General features: G+C 36.0%; 1 protein-coding gene across 5 annotated transcripts; it reads right to left on the bottom strand.

Moving 5' to 3' along the window:
* Window positions 1-1,094: 1,094 nt before the first annotated feature.
* Window positions 1,095-23,384, bottom strand: LOC134537670 (integrator complex subunit 13). Of its 5 annotated transcripts, none has more exons than XR_010076026.1 (14): window positions 23,115-23,204; window positions 21,462-21,694; window positions 19,792-19,866; window positions 18,110-18,268; window positions 15,182-15,306; window positions 13,805-13,895; window positions 12,955-13,165; window positions 12,289-12,442; window positions 10,597-10,813; window positions 9,185-9,349; window positions 8,794-8,951; window positions 7,135-7,344; window positions 5,659-6,057; window positions 1,095-1,216 (listed from the first exon to the last, which is right to left on the bottom strand). XR_010076026.1 is itself a non-coding variant. In XM_063378360.1 (14 exons), exons 2-14 carry the CDS (start codon window positions 21,675-21,677, stop codon window positions 1,183-1,185), a joined length of 2,157 nt encoding a protein of 718 aa, XP_063234430.1. In that variant the 5' UTR covers window positions 21,678-21,694; window positions 23,301-23,384; the 3' UTR covers window positions 1,095-1,182. The 5 variants fall into 5 exon arrangements, 4 of the variants coding, with proteins under 4 accessions (XP_063234430.1, XP_063234431.1, XP_063234432.1 ...); XM_063378360.1 differs by lacking the exon at window positions 23,115-23,204 and adding an exon at window positions 23,301-23,384 and having other exon boundaries at window positions 5,716-6,057; XM_063378361.1 differs by lacking the exon at window positions 23,115-23,204 and adding an exon at window positions 23,211-23,301 and having other exon boundaries at window positions 5,716-6,057.
* Between the last annotated feature and the right edge of the window lie 27 nt (window positions 23,385-23,411).

Raw genomic sequence — 23,411 nt, 5'->3', positions numbered from 1 at the left:
TTGTGTGATTTGGCCTCCTCATTGTTGAGGCTCTTGTAAATAATTATAAAAAATAAATATTAGATTTTATTACTATTGCAATTCCTGTACAGAGTAAAAAGTTCTGTTCTTCATACATAAGAAAATTTTCATTTGTATTTGTACGCAATGACTTTTTAAATTGGAAATGTGTTGTATCGAAAAAACTTATACTTTTATCTTGTTTCCTGTTCATTCAACTTTGTTTTACTATTAATTGTATCAGTCACATTCTTGCTGCTTGTAACTTACAATTTGAATTGTTTTACTGTTTTCAAATAATGGCACATACATAAAGAAACTGCAGTATAGAAAATAAACATGCCCGGTATCACTCAGACTTGCTCGTGACCTATAGCGCTATAGCAAGGAACAATCCTAGCATTATTAGTGTGATTGATTGTGTGCAGAGCATCAGGGAAAATAAACAGGAATTCATTGTAGACTTGAAGAATATGTTGATAGATGCCAACATTACACTAGAAAAGGGAGATAATGACTTTGTCTGTGCATGGCTTGAAAAATATCTACTTGGTAAGCAGGTCTATCTATGCATACAGTGTTTCAACTTGATAAGTCTCAAAGTATATGTTGCCTCACAGCATGAGCAAGAGTGAAGTGGTGTAAAATGCAGACCTTAAAAACCTTAAAGGGCCTTAAAATCAAGGATGAAAACACCAGCAAACTGAGGATTTTGATATGCTGTTCTTCAAGGCCAACATAGCATAGTGCCAAAATTCAGCTTTAAATTTTTTTTCAAAGTGCTACCTAATTTTACAGGCTAGGGTTATGTGGCCGAAATCACGTACAAAAAAAGCACACACAGTTGTGGGCGAAAATCACTCAGGAATCAAAATAATTTGATTCGTGAACGATCAATCTGCACCATTATGGCTGTGGTGATATGTAAAAAAAAACAAATTGGATTAGCACACTATTTAACTGGAACAAATTTGAGCATTACTTAGAGGATACTATATAGCTAGACCTATATATGTAGTATGTAGATGTGTATACAGGTACTGTTACAAGTAATTAAATAACTATGAACAGGAAAGAAATAAACAAAGCCACTATAGTGATAAAGAAACAAATCTTATTTTTTATAAAAAAAATATTTTGATAAAATATTTACAACACATTAAACACTAAACATAATTGATTTCATTTCCCAGCTGCTCCAGATTCTACAGCATCCCTGGAAACATGAAAATATGTCATACATTAGTTATGTGCTTGAAAGCCTTGAATTAAAATCTTAGCAGTTACAGATACATTTTTGTATTTTTGTTTGTAAAATAGAATGAGAGTTGTTTCACTGTGTTCCATGCTTCATTGAGAAAGTTCACGCCATAAAAGTTTAGTTGCATGACTCTTGAACCTTTCCCAGAATTCCTCCTGTCAAACCACATGTGTCACACCTTCAAGTACTGTGGAATTGGATATTGTGCCAGCATGCACACTATCCTAAGCACGATACTGCCATAAAAAAAAAACCATATGATATTTATTGTTATACTGTGTAAAAAAAAAAAGTGTTTGTTTTGCCTTCAGGTGTGTGTACTGAGAGTAGCCCCCTGCAAGTGCAGCATCGTACACCCATGTAGAACATTCTAGAAACCTTAAGTACAGTCTAAAACCATCTCAAATAAACAGAGCTCGGAACTTGTTCATTTGAACGCTTTCCGGTTTTTTTAGTTTCTTTTTGACTGGAACAAGTAAGAAATCCACAACATTTTCAACAGAAAGTTCTGAATTTCATTCCTTTCGTTCATGGACTGGAACGATTTTGTATTGGTTCCTCAAGTAAAACTACTATGCAATATTTTGAAAATGAATTTTAATATATTTACCAAAGTAACTTATCAGGATACTGGAGTACTGCAACTGTACTAGAGGAGAAATTCAATACTGCTCTATTGGCAACAATGTTATGATTTTGATGTTTTCAGAGTTTTTCACGTTTATTGCTTCTGGGTTTATCTATGGCCTTCTCACTTGTTAGTGAAACAGGTGCATGAAGTGAAACAATAAGTGAGTGATGTTTTGTATTCTGAAAGAATGTATGAAACATTTACCACGGGCTTGTTTTGAAAAATATTTTAATTTAGTTTCCGAAAACGGAAACATTATTATAGAATCTTGCAATCCGTGCAAACATTTAATGAAAACATTGCGTTTTGCAAAAGTTTGTCAATGGCTCTTCTTTAAATCAATATTTTGTCACACTTAATAATTTAATAAAAATAATAAGACAAACTCTTAATTAAACATACAATCACTAAATCCTTTTTCCATCCATTTTGATGTATATGTATATGTTTTATTTTTCCATACTATGATGATTAGTACGAGTTGATTAGGAATGCAGATTCATAATTTTTGTTATGTATGCCTAGACTACCTAATGTGCATGCATATGTATATCTATATATGTATAAAAAATAGGATGGTGATATTGAAGGGATTGAGATTACACCATTGAAGGGATTGAGATTATATAGTGTATACAGTCTGAAGAGTGTGAGTAGCTAGTGTATATATATCCTCTCTCTAAAATGGCATCCCTCTAGATGTTGCAGTATGTAACTATCAACCTCTCTATATATGTTTTCTTTAACAACATAAAACACATAAAATTGACAACAAAAATGCACCATGTGTTTTAATACATTATTATTTTGAGTAGCATTACAATCATTACAATAAAACATATTTTGGTTATTGAGAAAAACAATATTTTCCACATTAATATAATCAAGAAAATACTGATTCCCTAGCTAAGAAATTACGCTGCTGCTCTGTATTTCAAATGTTCAAAAGTTGGTTAAAAATTTATTCATTAAAATAACGTTAGGTGCATGATATTATTTATTAATTCTCTTAATTTATTAATTCTCTCACAAAAAAAAATTATTAAATTTTAAATAGCTCAGTCAGTTCGAGACAGAGTTTGTTTCATTCCACTCCTTTATAACAAACACACAAAAAATCCTGGCCCTTCAGTTTTGTTACATAGAGGTATTTTACTACACTATCTAAATACATTTAAACAAATATACATACATATATATAATGTCCTAAAAATAATTATTAATTACTAATGTAGAAAGTTACTCAGAGCTGCAAAGTAAAAAAAAAAAAAGTTTAAGATGGATAAATGATTCAAAACTAATAATTTGTTTTCTAATTATTAGGCATAACTTAGCTGTATTAGGTCAGTTGTATAAAAAATTATCACACTGTCTTGTGGTAGACTCACAAAACATTGAAGTTGTGGATGCTCTCAAGTCCTATTATTGTGGATCTGAAGCACGATGAAAGCTTTAAATGTACAGTTACCTAAAGCAGAGCTGATGACACAGGAACAGGCCAAGCCTTCATCTGAGCACTAATACATTACAGAGACAAGATAACATGCAGCATTTTAAGCAAATACAAATAATTAAAAACACATTATATTAGTACTGCCGAAAATAATTTTGATTTTTGCTGGGTTTACTATCTCGTTGATGAAAAGGTCTTTAGAAACTCTATCGCACGACGACACAATTCAAGGTCAGTGGGGAATGCCTGTAGTGGGGAAACCTCCCAGCATTTTTGTCTGGAGCGATTTTTGGAAGCCACGAAAAACCAAAATCCGGATGGACTGACTGGGAAGTGGACCAAGGTCCTCTGGAATGCGAATGCAGCATCTCACCCCTTCACACCTCGCTGCACAACTCTCTATCATTCACCAGGAACACTATCGGTTTGTAAAAAAAAATAATCAAACTTTATATTACAAGACCATGAATGACCATAGTAAATATTAAAACAGATTAAATTTTTTTACAAAGTCTATGTAACTTTCATGTCCATGACTTAACAAATTATCCAAAAATTTTGAAATTGATCAAAAATTTCACTGGTGTCGATTAGTTCCAATAATCAGGAGTTCACTGTAATTACAGAAATAAAGTATACAACCATACAAGCAAAATTATTTCTTAAGCTGCAGAATATTTAAAAAAAAATACAAACATGCTAATCAGGGCGGTGCAGGGTTTCAAAAGTCTAATAAATACTAGAAACACAAAAAAAATAATAATAATTTCTATTCATGGGAAATAATTTAATTTAAGTATATTATTATAACTTTCCACAGTTTTTTTTTTCAAAAGCATACGATTGAGTGGACTGTATGTATACCTATTAAGCTGTAAATTAACAAATATTATAATTTCAAATCATAATAGGCATCCAATGTGAAGTTTCTCAGCGGACTCATATAAGAAATTAAGAAAATTTTATTGGAATAACTTAATATTGCTGAACCACAAGGTAACATTACTACATACTTTATAAAAATTTTAATTTGGTGACCCTGCTACTGTAGATATACTTTGTTTGAGATGATATTTTATTCTATTTACTAGCTCTATGCTAGATATAAATTTAATGAATCCCTACATAATTGCTTTAAACATTTGTATATCTGTATCTGTATTCAATGTATTATTACAGTTACAATATTTACAATCGATAAACAGAATGAAAATGAAATTGTAATGATGATGATGAAGATTGTAAAGATTCTGATAGAAAATATGATTAAAAGATCCTATTAGCAAAATGATTGCATTTTTAAAATTAAATAACTGCTAAAACAGTATAAGGCATTTTAATGTTATCTATATATTCTAAATAATAAATAATGTTTTTGATTGTCTACATTGTAATACATAAACTGTAATTTATGTATTTCCTAACTAATATTTTTGTAATCTTTATAAAAACACACACAGATGTTGATCTTAAATCAGTGAACATCAAATCTGAAAACATCAGTAGCTTCTTAACCACTGTAAAACTCTAAAATGTATGTTTGAAATATGCATATATGCTGAAGGACATTATAAATTAAATGTTTAATGCAAAAAATTTCTAAAAACTGTATAATTGATAAAGATAATTTTTTTCTTCAATATCCTATCCTGTTTCCAGGGAAAAATTCCCCAAACTTGAAATTACATTCCTGCACAGCCCTTTATGCTAACTTAAAAAACAACCCAGGTTGTTATTAACAATTGAGTGCCTGAAAAAGAGAAGGGGCTATGCTACACAATCTTCAATATCGAACTTTGTACAGTTCATGTTAGTGCTGCTATCTGTAAGTTATACGTGGACCTGTGGCATATCCCTTTGTCTGTTCATACTTAATTACGATAAACATATATTATATATTTTGTACTTAAGTCTAAAAAAAAACCTTAATTTTTCTCAAAAAACTTTGTTTTTGTGGCGAAACCCCCATCTTTTCCTCTGACACCCAATCATTTAAAAACAAAAACACACAAGCATGCAAGCAAAAAAAAAACTATTTACTTTCGTTCGATCAGGACTGTCCAAATGAAATCAAACCAAGGGTGACATGTGTGTTCCTCTGTCGAGAAAAAATATAATAATTTGGAAGGTGAACATCATAAAATTGACTCAACCTTCTTTGAAAATACATGCAATATGATATAAAATGTGAATTATGATATTATTCACCAATATGAGGCTAGTTGTTTATGATCAGTGAGCCATACAAATGACACGCGGCCCTCGGGCCACCTCGCTGGACAGCCCCGGGCCGGACGACGGCGGGAAACGTACATGAAACCAGGGAGTGCAGGCTGGGTAGGCAGGCAACCACATCAACACGGGGATTACCCATCCACGTGCATCTCCCCCCGGCCCCCGCCGCGCTCCTCCTTGAGGCAGGGGTAGAGCTGGGTGAGGCAGCCGCCCCCGGGCAGCGGCTCGCCGTTGAGCCGGCCGTGGAACTCTGCCCGGGCCTCCCGCGAGGCGGCCAGCCGCCCCAGCCACAGCTCCAGCAGCGACTGCGGGGAGGAGTTGTAGATGCTGGCGGGGGCGACGCGCTGCGTGGGGCGGCACGCGGGGGCGGCGGGGGCCGACGCGGGAGGGGGCGACATGGGGGAGTCGGTGGTGGCGCGGATCACGGTCGCCCGGCCCGCGCACTCCGCCGCCGGGCTGTCGCCGGGCTTGCCGAGCCTGGGGACACAGCAACCACTCCGCTGACCACCGGGCATCGCCGGTCAGGCTAGCTGGCCAAGTTTTTACTCCAAAACAAACTACACACAAAATAATAACACCACTACTAAATAATTCTGAAACTGGAATAATGAGTATGTTACGCAATGACAAAAACTCTCTTGATGTAAAAATGACTGTAAGTTAAAGCACCCAGGTCATACTGAGCACAGTAAAATTAGCTTCCCTACGATCATTGACCATTTGAAATTTCCCCCCCCCCCCCCTCTCTCAAGAGACTTAAAGCCATGTAAACATAAAGAAAGAGGAGAAGAGGAGTGCAAGGTCATGGCAGCTGAGGGAGGAAGTGGAGGGATGGTTCTCTGTCCTTGCCGTAGCCAGAGGTGACATCAGGGCAGGATCGCTACACCGGCAGCCGGCCAGCTGACCTTTCTGACTCGGCTCGCTGCAGGCTAGCACGTGTGAGGTGGGCAGCTATTGACACATTGTGCATCATTTTGATACCTTGGTATTGGCAGAGAGCTGAATATCGGTCAATATTCCGATACCAGCTATCAGTATCGTAACAACCCGATACAAAATTGATAAAATGAAGATCTAGAAAAGGGTTTCCCAACCTCTGTGCTGTGGCACACTAATTGCAAGGGCTTATGCAGGTGTGCAGCAATATTTTTGTAAATTAAAAAAAAAATTATAAAATGTAAAAAATATATATAAATTGATATCAGCAGGTAGTAGACTACTGATGTTTTGTTAAACTAAAAATACAGGCATGAAAAAATTGTCAGAAAAAATATGTTTTTTTGCTGGTGAATTCAGCAATTTAGGTTTCAGGGTGTCATGATCCAAAAATTGTTGGCGAAACATTAACCTAGAAGCTTGTGCAAAAAAAGGGAAGGGGTAGAGGAACTCAAGCTCAGAAACTAATTATTTTTATTTCAGTTTCTTCTGGAAAAATGTAATTTCATCCAGCGTAAGCTACGAACAGGATGGGGGTATGGGGCAGCTTTAGCTTCCCCTGCGCGCAACGTGGCGGGCTCTCAACGCTGCGTCACACAGAGAGAGTCGAGGACTCACTGGTCAAGCTCCCGCAGAGCCTGGTCCAGCTCCACCTTCTCGTCCTTGACGGCCGTCGTCTTCTCCGCCTTCGCCGCGCCGCCCTTCTCGTCCTCCGTCTTGTTGCGGCACTCCAGCAGGCAGCTCAGCACCTGGGCGTGCTGGTCCGTGCGGCTGTGCGCGCGCAGGAACGTCTCCAGCTCGCTCCACATGATGCGGTACTGCTCCTCCCTGCACACCACGCGCACACGCCGCGACTCCAAACCCTTCTACTCCAGCTCGTTTCCCTTCTAAACATGCCATATTCACAGCACTATGAAACTGAGTAATTTTTATTTTGTCTTTGGACTCAAATGAACATTATGAGAAAAGATTATTTATTTTCATGTGCTTTGTTTTTTTTTGCAAAGAAGTGCAATATCTTTGCTGTCTTGTAACGAAAGAAGTTTTAAAAATGAAAAATGGAAGTTTCGGATTGTTAATAGTGAGTTCTGAATAAAATGTTTTTCTGTAGGAAATAATTAAAGAATTGTATGCCAAGAAATAGTTTCATCAGGTATGTGGGTACAAATAGGAATAAATTGCAACTAGATACTATCCCAGTGGTAGAGGAATAAAGAAGTCATGACTCTAACTGAGTGATAAATTAGCCGCCAAAAACTTTTAAATTTGATATTTTAAGAACTTTTGATTCGTGTTGTGCGCCCAACTATTAAAGGCAACGCTAGATACGAATATTTAAATATTGCTTTAAATTAACTTCTGCAGTGATTTTTTTTATTTACAAATCTATGACACTCTAGGTTACTGGCAATATTTATATTTAAAATAAAATATAAATTATAATGTGAGGGTTAGCTTCCCCGCACCCTGAGCTTTTACCTTTCCTGTGTAACATTATTTCCCTGTCCCATTGGTCTAGCTGGTAAAGATAAAAGATAAACTTAATAAAAATTAATACAAAACACATTTTGACAAACATACATAAAAAGAAAATTTTGACTATAAAATGTTACTGTATACAGTCTTCCACTCTTATCATTTTGATCAACACTATGTAAAAATAAAAAATATATATATACTTGTTTGATCAACTTTGAAATCATACATTATTCATTGTGATTACACCAATATGCACACAAAAGTAAACATTAGAATTTTTAGAAAAATTTTGTAAATCCATTACAAACACTAATATCAAGTTTCTACAAAGAAATATTTGCAAAAGTTGTTTTTCCTCTATTTTAAAAGTACATGCATTAAGCATATTTCTGTTAAATAATGTAATAATGAACTTTATATAAATATCTGTTGTACGGTTTACTTGAATAAAGTTGTTTACTTAAAAAAATCAAAAGGTGACACTCCATTTGCTTTTATGAATACTCAATATTAATATTATGCACGGTTATTTTATAATTTTTATTGAATGATGTTACATGTATAGGGCCCAATTGGTTAGTCACCAAATCAATTAAAACATTACAATTGTTAAATGAGTCATTTTTTTTCCACTTTGATCCTGTATTTTACAATATAAGTGTAATACAGCTTTGCCGAGAACAATATTCACAATCTGATTCGACTTCCCGAATATTTTAAACTTTCGATTTGACATTTGCCTCGCAATAAAGAAACTAGCGTTCACGCAGATCTAGGGATGACCAAGGAAGTACACACCGTTTGGGTCCCTTCCCGCGTTGCCCCATGTTGGGTGTCTGAAGAGGCTCGTGCTTGGTTTCCAGACCAATCAGGGAGTAGATGACCTGCTTGCACTGCACCACCTCGTCGTACGTCAGCTCTTCCTTGACCATCAGCGAGGGGAGCGGGTCAACGTACTGCGAGAAAAACACACACGCACGTTCTCGGATAGTAAATGTGACAATACGTACGATTTTTTTATATATATATAAATAAAATTGGTAGTTGTTGCCATTTTCCGTGGTCGAAAACTCCAGACTTCCTTTACTTCGCCGATACCGTTCACTCTACGTTTGCATGCACTGTGTACATCGTACTGTTATCCACACGAAAGCGGTTCACCGAAGTGCAACACAGCAATGATCCTTACATTTTTTATGTTGAAGAAGAACGTCGACGAAATGGTGATAGGCCAATACTTCGTGAACCTGTCGAGGCGTGCCTTCATTTTGTTGAGCGGGGTGTCCCCGTCCGGGTCATCGTACTTCCGCTTCAACGGCACCAGCCTGTTCTGCTGCATCAGTGCTCCGAAGTCCTGGAAAAATTGAAAACAAAAGTAGACTCCTCGCTCCAAATAAAACTGGCGGGAAAAAAAAAAAACAGATGGTGATGGATGGAATAAATGGGCCAAACAAACAAAAAAAGCAATTTCAGAAAATTTAATTACAGTAATTCCCTCTTAATAAAATTTCCAACACATAAAGTTTAAAAAATTTAGCTATAAATTCATACATTTTTACCGTTTTAGCAAAAATTCCCTGTTCATAAGTCTAATTTCTAAGAACCTTTCAAGAACCACAACACACTTAATAAGACACATTTAGCAATATACGAGGGTTATTTTTTTTTTTCAACCTCCGATCGGCTGTAATTAAAAAACGGGAATGAATTGGGAAATTATTTTAATGTCGAAAGAAATGTACATCTTTACTCTATTTTTCCACATAATCACAGTGCAGATTGAGGCATTTGTCGTACCGATGCACCAGCTTTCCAATACCCTCTGCATAAAATGATGCCTCCTGCCACCGTACACAACACTCATTCAGCGATGGATTTCTGCTGCAGTGTGCCCTTCTGCCTGTAAGAAACGGATGACACCACGCAGATCGCATTTCGCCGTACAGTTTATCGTTGCAGCCATGTTGACATTCCCATAACCAAGCTTCAACTGAGGTGTGAGTTGGCCGCTACACATGGTTGATGGAAGGGGGTAAACACTACGAGACGTGTCAATTCGTGTACGAGCGATTAGGGTATCGATTAATGGGCATGCCATGGAGAAATGAAACTGTAATCACACTGCAGGGCACTGTTAAATCGTGGCTGAATAGGCAGGAGGCATCATTTTATGCAGAAGGTATTGGAAAGCTGGTGCATCGGTACGACAAATGCCTCAATCTGCACGGTGATTATGTGGAAAAATAGAGTAAAGATGTACGTTTCTTTTGACATTAAAATAATTTCCCAATTCATTCCCGTTTTTTTATTACAGCCAATCGGAGGTTGAAAAAATAATAACCCTCGTACAAATGTCATTTTTATTTTATCTGCTGCCAAATTAACTGGCTCTGTACGTAAATTTAATTTAACTGCAGTGAAGTGAATGATAGAACGAACGAATCACAGCTTAATGCCTCACTGACATCAAGAGCGTCGGAGACGAAAGACGGAACGCACTGATCGATGGGAAGCGGGAGGATCCCCAGGTATCATCCCGGTGGGGGGGAAAGTGCTGGTTTCGAAAGGAAGACTGTGCCGTGGAGTGACAGGGGCGCGGACCGTGATCCTGTAGTCCGTGATGCGGCCGCCGCAGCCCTCGCTGATGGAGGGCGGGTCCTCCAGCATGCTGCGAGCCGTCACCAGCGTGTGGATGAAGATCTCGCCCCCGTGGGCCGCCAGCAGGTGCGAGATCATCTTGCCCCCGGCCTTGCGGGGCATCTCCAGCATCACCGACCGCCCGTTCAGCAGGAAGTTGATCAGGCACGAGGAGGGGCGGCTGCGGGAAGAGCAGAGACTGCGATGACGAACCAGGGGCTCAACTTCTCTTCAGCATCCGGAGGGGGAGGGGATATAAGTTCTCTGGGAACACCCACCGACTCGCGGAAACGTCCGACACATTTTCGACCAGTGAAACACACGGGTCTGATGCCGCTTGGAATCGAACCCTGCATTGTCTAGGTGGGAGGAGCGATATCAGACCTCTCGACCTCCATGACAATCACGCACTCGCAATCATTCTTCCCTCCACCTAGTATTTTTCAATCTTAAGTTATTCTTATAAAATTTTTTGGATTTACAGGACATGACTCCTTTGCCTTGGCCTTTATCCACAAACTCCATTCTGTAACCACCACGAGAATGTAGCTGATAATTTCCCACAGGAAGTGTTAACTTCAACAAGTGTTCAAAGCCAGACCCTATACCCTGTTGAGCCTTAAAATTTAACACCAAAACTGTGACATCGTATTTGGAAAGTCAAGCTACGAGGGACTGACTGCCCTTAAGCCCCTACTTTTATGTGAATACCTATGTTATTTCTGAAGCTGTGTCCATATGCTGAATTCATACTGAATAAAAGTAAAGTTAAAAATAAAAAACTAAAATAATAATTTTGACTACTATTTCAATTCAAAATTAATATGTGTGGTCAAGACAAAGAATCATCAATACCTTGGATTGTGGGAGGCTAAAATTATATCAGTTATTACTTTTACATACAACCACAAAAAGTTTTGTATGACAAAGTTCAATAAAAAAAATAAAAATTTATTAAAAAATCACTGCAAGCACAGTTAAAAAAATATAAATCTAAGTCATGTATATTATAACTTCACTCAGTTTCACTTGTTATTGTATAGATGACACCAGCTAGTATTTTTTTTTATTATTTGTGTAAAACTCTAGCTACAAATAGTGTTTATGTCATAACAACATAATAGCTTTTAATTACAAAATTAAATTCATAAATGTTCCAACAAAAAACTTTTACAAAGAGTATTCATCTGTTAATAAGGTAGATCCTAGTTAATGATTGTAAGACGTTCCTTGGTAGGATCGCCATTTCCAGAAAATTGACTAGATCTGCTAAAAACTATAAAATAGAACTATAATTCAAAATAGTGTCTAAGTAAAGTTTTCACACCACACAATTATCATATTTTTTTTAAATTTAAATATTTAAGTATTTTTACCTTGTGTAATACTGAATCGATATAATGCATAGGTACCACATAAACAAAAAATAAGCCATTAAGTTATTTGACATTGCTCCAAATTACACAATTTTTCTTGCCTTATTCTGGTTGTTCAAAGTTTCTTATATTTTTAGCAGTATTTCCCAGCTGCTAACCCCGCTGTATATGTGATACTCTGATACATTATCACAATACTATTTAAACATCTTTAAGAGCACAGAAAACTGGTAGTTCAAGCATCACATGAAATTATGGACATATAATTTTGGGCGTGTACCTGTTCACGTCGACCGGGGTGATGCGATGCATTGCAATACAGTTTTGCATTTCTGATGCGCTGCATCCACGAGGGGTGCACCATTTCAGGGTCACCGTCTCATAATCAGCACCTTCTCGCTTCGTCCGAATGAGAGCAGAGTCCGCTGCATTACCTGCGAGCAAACGGAAATAAACACTATATTGAAATTGAAATAATCTATTATAATTTTTGGTAAACATAATTGCCATTTTCACCATTAAAAAAATATATATATATATAATTTCCAAAGTAGAATTCGGATTACAATTAAAAATTTCCGCTGCCATTTTTTGTAGTTTCTTTGAATCAATTTAAGCTGGGGTAGCCTCAACATAAACATTTGTATTTTGTACACTAATATTTGTAGGTTTTATCGAAGGAAAAAAAAAACACATTCAAACAATTTATAAGTAACAAAACTGTACAAATACAGTAACAGGACAACAAATTATCTTATAGATTTTTCAAAGCTATGGTAAAATTTAAAAAGGGGAAATAATTTCAATCAAAATGGGTGCTCAATTAGAGCTCGCCTTAAAGTATCATTTGTTCTTCATAAACTTATTTGAACTGGATTCAAATTCATCAAACCAGTAACTGGACATCGGAAGCTGGACACCGGCATCTGTGACGTCTGAAACTCACCTTTCAGTATGGAAGTATGTGCTGCCGCTGAATGGTATATTTCAACATCGTAGTTCGCTGACGAGCTGGCGTTCTGCTCTTCCTTCATGGGGATCCCAGTCACCGTCGTGGACCCGAGTTCGTAGTGATTGAGGATGAGGTTGGACAACTTCGCGGCGATCCCGCCGCCAGCTTTCACGGAGTGGACCTCCGTCGTCAACAGACTGGACACCTTTCACGCGGGGGGAAATACAGGAAAAGAGGTAGTTTACTACTGAGAGAGAGTCAAACTAGAATTTAAAAACCCAGTAATGTTCTATTGAAGATGATAATGGTTTGTTGAGGTAGGGGTCTGTGAGTTCTGGAAAAATATTCTATACTTATCAATAATTTGATATTTCAATTTCATGTATAATTTTATATTCAATTCAAAATTTCAAAATTAATATATTTTTATTAAATTATTTGTAACCAAAAGATAGGTCTACACCATGTCGGACACACACAAAAAAAAGAAATGTAACACATATGAGGCTAAGATGATTTATTGAGAAATTTAGATTTGCACTGCAACATTATTCACACATTGTTTTATATTTAACAAATAAATCAATGACAATGATTTAAAATTATTAATAATATTCTATTTTATGTACCATGTAACCAGATCAACAAAAAAACCTTTCAAACCTAAAATTTACTGGTTTCAGAAAATGCATTGCCAGTTTTTTTAAAATTTCCTTATTGGTAAAATATTTACCCAGTCAAAATGTTGTCTGTTACACCACATAATAATTTTGTTCATATTAACTGTGTTATTGTTAGCAATTATCACGAGGTTCTTACACTGCAGCAGTGGACATTCACTTACTTCTTTTGGGGGATGGCTGGTGACCTGTGATTCAACGTTGTTCGGGTGGACGTTTATAACCACAAGATGACAGTGATGGATATTGATCAAGCTAGAATCATAAAAATTAAAAAAAAAATCACAGTAATATATTTTACATCACTAATACTGTGTCTGAGTCAGGATCAAAATTTGGTTAGTCTTACCAAAGAAAAAATCTCAATTATAACTTTCCTATTGTGTTTAATTATAAGTTAGATAACACTAATATGTAGACGTTTTATAATAAAGTTGTCAGATGAATATTACATGCAAAATTGTTATTTTCATCTTCAATATTACTATTTAATTTCCAGTTTACTCAGAACCCAATCACTTATTAAATACATCACATTCTACACCACCAATGTTGACTCATTATTACAGCACAGCAAACTAAATTACTGCTTGAATTCACTTTGATACTTAGGTCGTTAGAGATGATGGAGTGGTGATGAGATGCTAATGGAGCATTCGTGGAATGAATGGGTTGTAAAATAGAAGTAGCTGAGAAAACCCACCACCACTGGCTTACTGCAACATCCTCCATGTTTACCACTTGCAAAAATCCAATGGAAATTTAACCTGGCTCTCTTTGGTGGGAGGCGAGTGATCTAACCACTCAGCAAACATGGCTACATCGAGGTACGGGCTAGCCATAAGTCGCGTACATATTTTTCCCCTCTAAAAGTATAGAATGTTTATTATCAAGGAAGTTAATAAGGACTGCGTAGCAAAAAAATTATATATGGAAAGTTACAGTAACTAATACTTACGTACAAGATTTTATGGTTTTATTTTTAAGGCCATTTTGTTTTTAAAATGGGAGATTTCAGTGTTATTGTATTTATTTTTATAAATTAAAGTTATTCATAAAAATAGTGTGTTTCCCAACAAGTAATATACTCAGATAATTCTTAACCCTAATTTCACCAAAAAAGTGTCAGTTTGACTAACACATATATGGTGCACTTTTACAATAAAATGATTTGTAATATGTATTTCTTGGGCAGAATTATTTGAAATAAAAATAAATCTGCAAGTGATTGTGTGTTTAGAAAATGCATAGAGCAAATGTCAGAAATGTAAAAATGAGTTAATGATAAGAAAGCTGAAATAAAGTAAAATTATTTTTTTCCAATTTACTTAGATTCATTTTGGTTCAAACTTAATGCTAACTAAATAAAGTTTACTGAATTTAATACATTAAAATTTAAATTTTTTTGAGATTTAAGATTAGTTTTGCTTTAAGGCTGATTAAGTTCATGATTTTAGTTAAATTTGGAGTTTTAACTTGCCTATTGGTGTTTAATGGGCATTGACATACTTTTTGGTATGATAAATAATTGAACCACTTACTGATCTGATGCAGTGGCTACTTTGTTCTGTTGCACAAGAACATTCTGGAAAATATCTTGGAGGGACTTCATGCTGCCGTCATCTCGGGCAGACATAATACAGATGACGCGACACCTGTTTAGCAACTGAAAGCGAAACATTCAAATCGCTAAGTACCATGTTTCATTGTAAAAAAAAAATGGGTGCGTGGAATTATGTACACGGATTAGAATTTATACTTAATTGGCATGATAAAAAATTAACTTTATTTTGCATGCAAATAATTAATAGATATAAAATAACAAAAGCACTGGAGTGATATTATAAGTACGGTCAGAAAAGTATTATAAACTAATCTAATTAAAAACTTTAAATAAATACTCAGTATTCAATATTAATATGACCACATGTATAAAATTAATAATTTAATTTAGTAAAATAATATTGGTAAATTTTAATTAAAAATGAAAATCAATAAATAAATAAGCTGAATGTTTATTCTAATTTATTAATTTTAATTATGTGATAATAATGTAAAAATTCATTATTAAAATAAATTATACATATGGAAACATAACTTCTTATATAAAGACACTTGAAAAAGTTTACAAACACTATTTCTATCACTTATTTTCACAATAAATAAATGTTTTTAATTTTATGGTCAGTATTCAATATCAATCACTAATGTATATGATTTAAAAGCACATATATAATTTTTATTTGTATGTAGCCTTTATTTTTCATCCTGTGAAAATTTTTTTTGCATGGTACGTGCTCATTGTAAAAATTTACTCATCATTTTTTTCATAATGTGCGTAAAGAAGTATAACTTCAAAAAGTAATTAACTATGACTTCTTTAAGCACCTGTCCCACCATTAGAGTCCGTGTTGGTGGGATAAGCCCATCAACACTGGCAAACTTGCCCTGGGTAGAGCCACATTCAAAAGTGTGGGGCGGTCTCTTCTTCTACAAAGCATGACAGTGGGTACGGTAAGAATGGGTCAGTATTGCCTTATGTAGACACCCCAATCTCTGCCTATGATTATCAGGGAATGAATCCAAACTAAAGTCTTAAATAACTACAGAGTAGACATAGTCCATTACATAGCTTGTGCGAAGTCAACATTTCATTCACAGGTCCTTGAATGCAGTGGTCGCTAAGACGTGAAGCTCACATGGAAGGGTTTGTGGGTACGATCCCTACACCCCACCATGCCTCAAATTTATAAACACAAAATTGCTACCTGAGGGGTTCAGAGCCCATTGAATTCTTGGAAATTCCATCGCATTAAAGGCCCTGCCTATCTGAGCACACATACGGTGTGCAGAGCTTCAGAAAAAACCATGCGATTTGAAAACTGCTAGAGATATCCGAGTCGTGTCTGTTCCGTATTTTTTTTATAAATATTACTTTAGGAAGAGTGAAAATGGCTAAAACACAAGTCTTCATGAAGTCATAAAACAGTTAGCATCAGTAAATGTTTTGTTAAATATAATCAAGTGCTGTGTAAACACACAAGTGAACACACATAGCTTAAAGCAACAAAACCTCTAACCACTTGTGTACCGATTTAATGTTCATAAATTTGAGTCATGCTGGTGGTTGGGTTGAAACAAGAGACATGAAGCACCTGGTACAGAATCTTGAAAGCACTCAAGGGACTTGCATTAAGCCAAGGCATCACAGAGAATTGATAGGAGTTGACTTGGCTCCACTGCGGTGGCTATGTGCCATAGCCACCAGAACCGAGTGAACAAAAGACTCAAGATCACCCTGCATTCTGAGGCAAGGGTGCTAGTGATGATGTGTGCTATACGAATGCTTCTGGATCTCAATCCAAATCAGAAAATGAATCATTTGCAGTGAGTTTGTTTGAAAGCGTACGTAAGACAAAGGGCATTTCTTTGAGAATCCCACACATTAGTGAGGGACCTAACTGATAAGCAGTTTAATAACTATGTTAGGCTAAGCAGATCCCAGTTTGAAGTTGTTCACAACTTTATTGCCACTAATAAAAGTGAGATGATTAAAAACTGCTGCAAACTCATAGATTGTGAAGAAAAATTTGGTGTTTTTTAAGGCAAGAATTCAAATTTATGTAAAACAAAAATGAAATTTGAATAATTTAACTAGGATAACATACATGTAAGAGCAAAAATAATTTCTAATTACTGAAATAACACAACAATCTAAACGTAAGTTAATAATTAGAAGTACCTAATCAGTATAAACTTTGTTAATAGAAAATACATATAATCTTAACATTATTATGTACACTTTCCAAGTTACTTCTATAAATGTCCTCTATTTGTAGTACAATCATTCTTTTTATACAATACTTTATTCATACCCACAGCTTCAATCAGAAGTTCTTCTACTAATGTTTCTTCCAAAGTGGATATGTGTGGAGTGTACAGAATGGGGGGATCTGAGTCTAGTTCATTTCCACCCGATACCGAAGCAGACCTAAGTCCTGTTCGTCCACCCCAGTCGTGTTGAGTTCTGATTGGTCGCAGTGGCGCTGATCCCTTACACCGATATCTTCATTTCTCCACCATGCAATATTATGGTTACTGCTGAGATCTCATAGTTGCCCTATGCACGACGAGAAGACTGCGCGCAGGTCAGAACCTTGCTCTTAGGAGCGATACAGCACTAGAAGCCCCAGCGAGTGTCTCACTTACCATCCCGCCTCACTAAAAAATAATACACCCCAGACTAGGTAACTCCCTTAAGCTTTGTACATAGCTGCGCACTGTAAAACCCTATCAAACAACATGTTCGTTAATTCCCAATGGCCTTTTAACTGAAGATACAGAAAAACATACCTAGCTCACAAGGATATTACATTTTTTATTTTGATCTTACCAAGTGTCGACAACTACTGTCGGTCCTACACATCAAGCCATTTCATTGAAATATCTATTCATAAAATTATACACACCTTGGTGGCATTCTCAGTGAGGGATGTTCTCTTTTCAGTCTGTATGTCCGAACACTCGGACAACGCTTCGACAGCGGCGTTCAAGCCGTGAATCACGGAGAACTCCCCTTGCTGGTGTGCTCTAGGGGGTATGCCAACTGTCGCTAAACCTCCTAGGATCTGGAACAAGAGATAAGGAGCATTAGCTGAGGTCAGATCGCTCTCCTCCCACCAAGGCAATTCAGGTTTGAATACTGACCAAGTTATTTCCGGACATTTGGCAAGTGGGAAACATGGTCGAAGTTGTCGTGAACTTTTAGGTTTTCTCGGTGTACTCCCATTTCCTCCAATGTCCTCCGTTTAGTCAATACTCACATTTTCATATCATCAACCCTCATCGTCTCTAATGACCCAGACGTTGACGAGAATTATTGTAAACTCGTTCTTTCAAAATAAGGTAAATACTATGGGACCTATGAGCATAAAGGGCTTGGCTGAGAAGTGGGAGACAAAAATTATGAGGATCTGTTTCTCCCTGCTAATGAAACAACTTGTGTTTTTTCCAATTTTTTTTCTATCTAATTTGAATACTAATGAAATCTTGTCATAATTTTTCTTTCCGTCAAGAAGAAGCCGTAATATTTTTTCCAACTACTTCCTTCCACTGAATTCTCTGTGCTGACTGTGTGTTTGCGTATTCTTCTTTCTTCCATAGCTGGTTTCTTTATGACATACAGTGAAAACCAGCTATGGCCTATGTTTATAAAAAATGTTTTGAATCAACCTTCCCCATTGCAAAAATTATTCAAAAAACATATAAAACTAACTGTCAGACTAAGATGTTGTCACTTAGAACCGGTACAAATCCAGCTACATTAAAGGTAAATTTTGAGCAGCTGTCAACAGCAGTCAATTCCAAAATATTCAGATAAGCTGCAAGATACTATAGTTTTGCACACTGCTTGTGGGACAGTGACAACGAACAATGAGCACATAACATTTGCTTCATCCTGTACTTTCCCTCACTTGTTGCTGCTGAAAAACTGATTCTCTGGATTATCTGCTATAATTATGATTTAATAAATGTATTGAATAGATGTGTTTGCATTAAATGAGGCTAAAAGACTTCAATAGAATGGTATCAATTGCTGAACTGGATTGTAGGGTTTAAGAAACAACTGAATGTGGTCATTTTAAAATACTGGTGTCTTTTCATGTTTGAAAAAGAAATAAAATGTATCATAATGACTGTAATTAAATTGATAATATTGCAACAAATAGGGTGGATAATAGTAAAATGTAGCATTGACTGATTTATAATTTTTAATAACAGTTAATTAAAGTTAACTGCAGAAAATCTTCTGAATTTTATTTCAGATTTGTCAGAATTAATATTTCATTTGTTATCATTGTAATGGACACACCAAATAAATTGCACTTAGTACACAACCACAATCTTTCTAGTATAAAAAAATAATCCAATGAACAAAGCAAAGTTACAATATCTTTCAAATTGATATTTTTGAGTTATGTGTTAAGATTTGTAAGGGGTAGGTAAATGCAGGGGTCCATAAGTTATATTGGTTTACAATGGTTCTATATAATCAGAGACTAATACTTTCACACTAAAAAAAAGTAGTCTATTAGCTTCCAAATCCCCTACCTCCTTTTCCAAAACAAAAAAAAAAGTAGAATTTACTTACATGTTGTAAATTTTGTTGCTGTGGGCTCCATGTATTTAGAACATGTGCTGTAGAATCACTAACCACAAAGCGAATCTGAAACACCAGAGGGAAAGTTTTATGATAATTAAAAAACATAGGATGAGATTATTAATTGAGTAAATATATGTAGGCCTACTAATTTGATACCAAAAAAAATGAACATATAAACTGTCCAAATAAACTATAGCTGATGCTTAGTCATTACGATAAAAATTAAAAAGGCCTTTTGACATTCAAAATACGATACCACAATAAATTAATGGATGTGGTAAAAACTAAAATAAACATTCAAGCAATTAACGTCTAAAAAATTGATAACCTACCATGAGGTGACATAAGCTTGAAATTCCAACCAGCAGAAATAAAACACATTTTTGTACAGACGCTTAGTCGGGATGTTTTGATGACTGACACTGATTTGCTAAGTAAGGCAACAAGAAACGATCTGCCAAATTGCTGGCAGGATCACGCATGGCCACTTATTGGACACTAACGTCCACGGTAAAGTGATGAGTCTGGGGGAAGATCGCAGACCAACTGGGTCAGTGACGCAAACCATTAACGATGCCAAGCTCCTGAACGGGTGTTGGGGTTCCAGTTGCCCCAACGTATGGTATCGTGCACAGCCAGACAATCCAGCTACCTAGAGCCACAATGACGAAGATACAACCGACAGGACTGACCCCCTAACCTCCCCTTCTTTCCCACAGTAAATAAGCAAGCCGACATCTCACTATTCAAGGGAGTTGAGTGGAAACTCAGACAGTGCGCGAAGGTTCAAATCGGCAGAGCCTCACATGTTGCAGGACTGCATGACATTCCACAAAGGAGGAAAACCATCATGTAGATTTTCAATTTGAAGTGAGGCAGTTTGGGTTGTTATCTGGTTGGTAAAGCTGGGTAGTGCAATTTTTTTGTAAGCATCCAATGATGAATAAAGACAGCTCCTAGACATCAACTCACAGGGCCAATGACTGACTTAAGGCTTGCCAACAAAACTATCAAACTGCGGTGATGATAATAATGCTGCATGTGTTTATTTACAGATCATACTACAACACACACATGTTTTTTTTTTGTTAAAATTATTTTATATAATATAGTATTTTGACACACAGTAAATTTAAATGAACTAGTAATAAAATACAAAAAGCTCAAAAACGTGCAAAAGTAGTTGCCAGAGGGGTCTCTTCCCAAATGCCGCACTTTTCACCCTCTCCAACACTGCATCTAACTGATTTCACACGGAAGATTCTTGCTTGCTAAGTTATGGAGCCGTACATAGCAATAAAATTAACTCATCACTGTCAAGTACCAACCGACAAACCAAACTCCACCAAATTTTTTGGTTCTATGTATTAAAGTACAAAGCCACCAATGGTTCTGTTGTAACTTTAAAATTAACTGAATTAAAAAAAAAAGTTAGCAAAAGGTTGTTGGACATTAAAGTTATGATTCATAACTTCATTACTCTTTATTTCTGTAGGTACTTTTTATGTGACTTTCATAATCACTCCTTTAGTTGCATTACTTTTTCATAACCTACAGACACACTGTGGTACTCCATTTAGAAAGCATTTTTTAAGTTGTTACTAATTCAGACCTGTGCATGAAAACAAAACCCCAAACACAAACTTTGACTGGCTCACCAGCTTCCCTTGGGGGAATATGTCCCAGACGATGCGGCAGTACTCGATGGCAGCCTCCACGCTGCACGTCCACAGGGACTTGGTGATGGGAGCCAAGGGTATGAACCCGGGACCTCTGGTTTTGGTCAGGTCGAACTCCAGCAACTCCTCGCAAGAGATGCCGAAGTACGGTGTGTGATCGAGGACGAATATGGTTTTATGGTTGGAGGGGTACATCACGGCATTGCTATCTCCTGGAAAGAACAGCAAAGAAAAACATAAAGCCTTGCACATATATTTTTTTTTTTCACTACCCAAGTTTTCTTTTTACAAAGCTCAATTTTACCACTCTATGTGGGAGGACGTAGTGGGGGGAACAGCTCACCAACTAGCCAAATCTTAGAAACATGTATTTTAAAGGAGAGATTTGAACCCATAATTCTAGCCTGACCCTGACCAACTTTCACGTCACATTGAGGAGTGATAAAATCACTCGATCGTGCCAAGGTGCTTCAGGTTCGATTGTCAAACCCAAATTTCCCACCACTGAGAAACAAGGACGTTGCAGTGTGCCAGTAGATTTTATTGGCGTCCTCCTGTTTTTTTCATTCATTCCGTCAACTCTCTATTCTCATCGCCTTTCCATATTAATCATCTGTAATGATCTAGAATTCGACAAAACATTAATTCATTAACTTCTTCAGGGTGATGGCAATATCGACAGATATATAAGGTCCGTAAACTGGGTTCTTTTATTGGAACTGACTGGATAAAGTTAGCATCGGTTCATCCCCAATGATATTTTTTATAAACGTGAGGCCCTTGAAGGCTATAGAAAAGAAAATGCAATTTAAAATTAAATTGATGAGCATTATTTATGGTAGTATGAGTTAACAATTAAAATAAAAAGTTCTTGCATTTAAATCAATAATTACATATTTACAAAACAGGGCAGTTTTGTATTACAAGCGTTAATTAACCTCTGTAGGTACCACATTGTTTCACAAAACATTTAGACAGAAAAATAAAAAGTTTATACAGTTTTACAAAGAACATTTTTACTTCATTAAAAATGATTAAGTATAGCTTCAGTATTCTTTTCTACATTGGAATAGGTGGCGCTGTAGTATTCTTTACGATACCCAAGATGTTAAAATCATAAATGAAAATAAATAATTACATTATAAAATGAGTATAGAATAATATACTACCAGGTGATATTGTAGTACATAATATAATTACATGGGTATTCTTTGGTACCATGTACTGTACTAGAATAGGTAGGGCTATATTATCCTTTACAATCCCTGGGACATTTAAATCAAAGCTGAACATTTTAAATAATTGAATTATGTAAAAGTGGCATTGAACAATATACTTAAAAGTGGGAATGTAGTATAGAATACAACACAGGTAACGCACATTTTGTGTCATGTTCTAGACTAGAATATGTAATGCTGTACTACATAATTATACCAACAAATTAAATAAACTAATTTGTGCTTATCAAACACCCCCTTCCCCCCCCCCCTCGCCTAAATTTCCTGCACCTGTCCCGTAAGTTTCTAAAGGTGGTAATGACGTGAACGTCGTCATGTTGGTAACGACATTAATTTTATTGTATCGAGAACTAGACTTCTCGCCTATTACTAATAACTACTTTTGAATGTTAACCTTGTAAGGTTTTTAAAAGAAAATTGTAGCACAAAGCCTTATTTATATTATATTAATTATATTATTCATATCTTTCATTTAAAAGACAAAAAACACCTTTCACCAATACAACAAAAATACTTTAGTGTTTTTTGATACAGATGTCTCTAGCTACACACAGTTTAAAATCATCTCATCTTTATTTACCTATGCATTCAATAACATCATAGATTTAGGAATACGACAAGGAGGAAACTATAAAGTGTTGTAACGCAGAAGTAATCGGTGAGAACCTTTTCTCTATGCTTTTCGAGCTTT

This window comes from Bacillus rossius, chromosome 12, assembly GCF_032445375.1.
Source record: "Bacillus rossius redtenbacheri isolate Brsri chromosome 12, Brsri_v3, whole genome shotgun sequence".
Lineage (NCBI taxonomy): Eukaryota > Metazoa > Arthropoda > Insecta > Phasmatodea > Bacillidae > Bacillus > Bacillus rossius.
Note: the sequence above shows the minus strand (reverse complement) of the source record. Positions and strands in the feature narration are given on the sequence as shown.

Bases quoted from the DNA above. Each gene is read 5' to 3' on its own strand.
- LOC134537670 (XM_063378360.1), bottom strand. From the start codon at position 21,677: ATGTACCCCTCCAACCATAAAACCATATTCGTCCTCGATCACACACCG. The intron at 19,867-21,461 runs GTGAGCCAGTCA...CTGGTGTTTCAG, and splicing joins TATTCCCCCAAGGGAAGCTG to ATTCGCTTTGTGGTTAGTGA. The intron at 13,166-13,804 runs GTAAGTGAATGT...CCCGCGTGAAAG, and splicing joins CCAGCCATCCCCCAAAAGAA to GTGTCCAGTCTGTTGACGAC.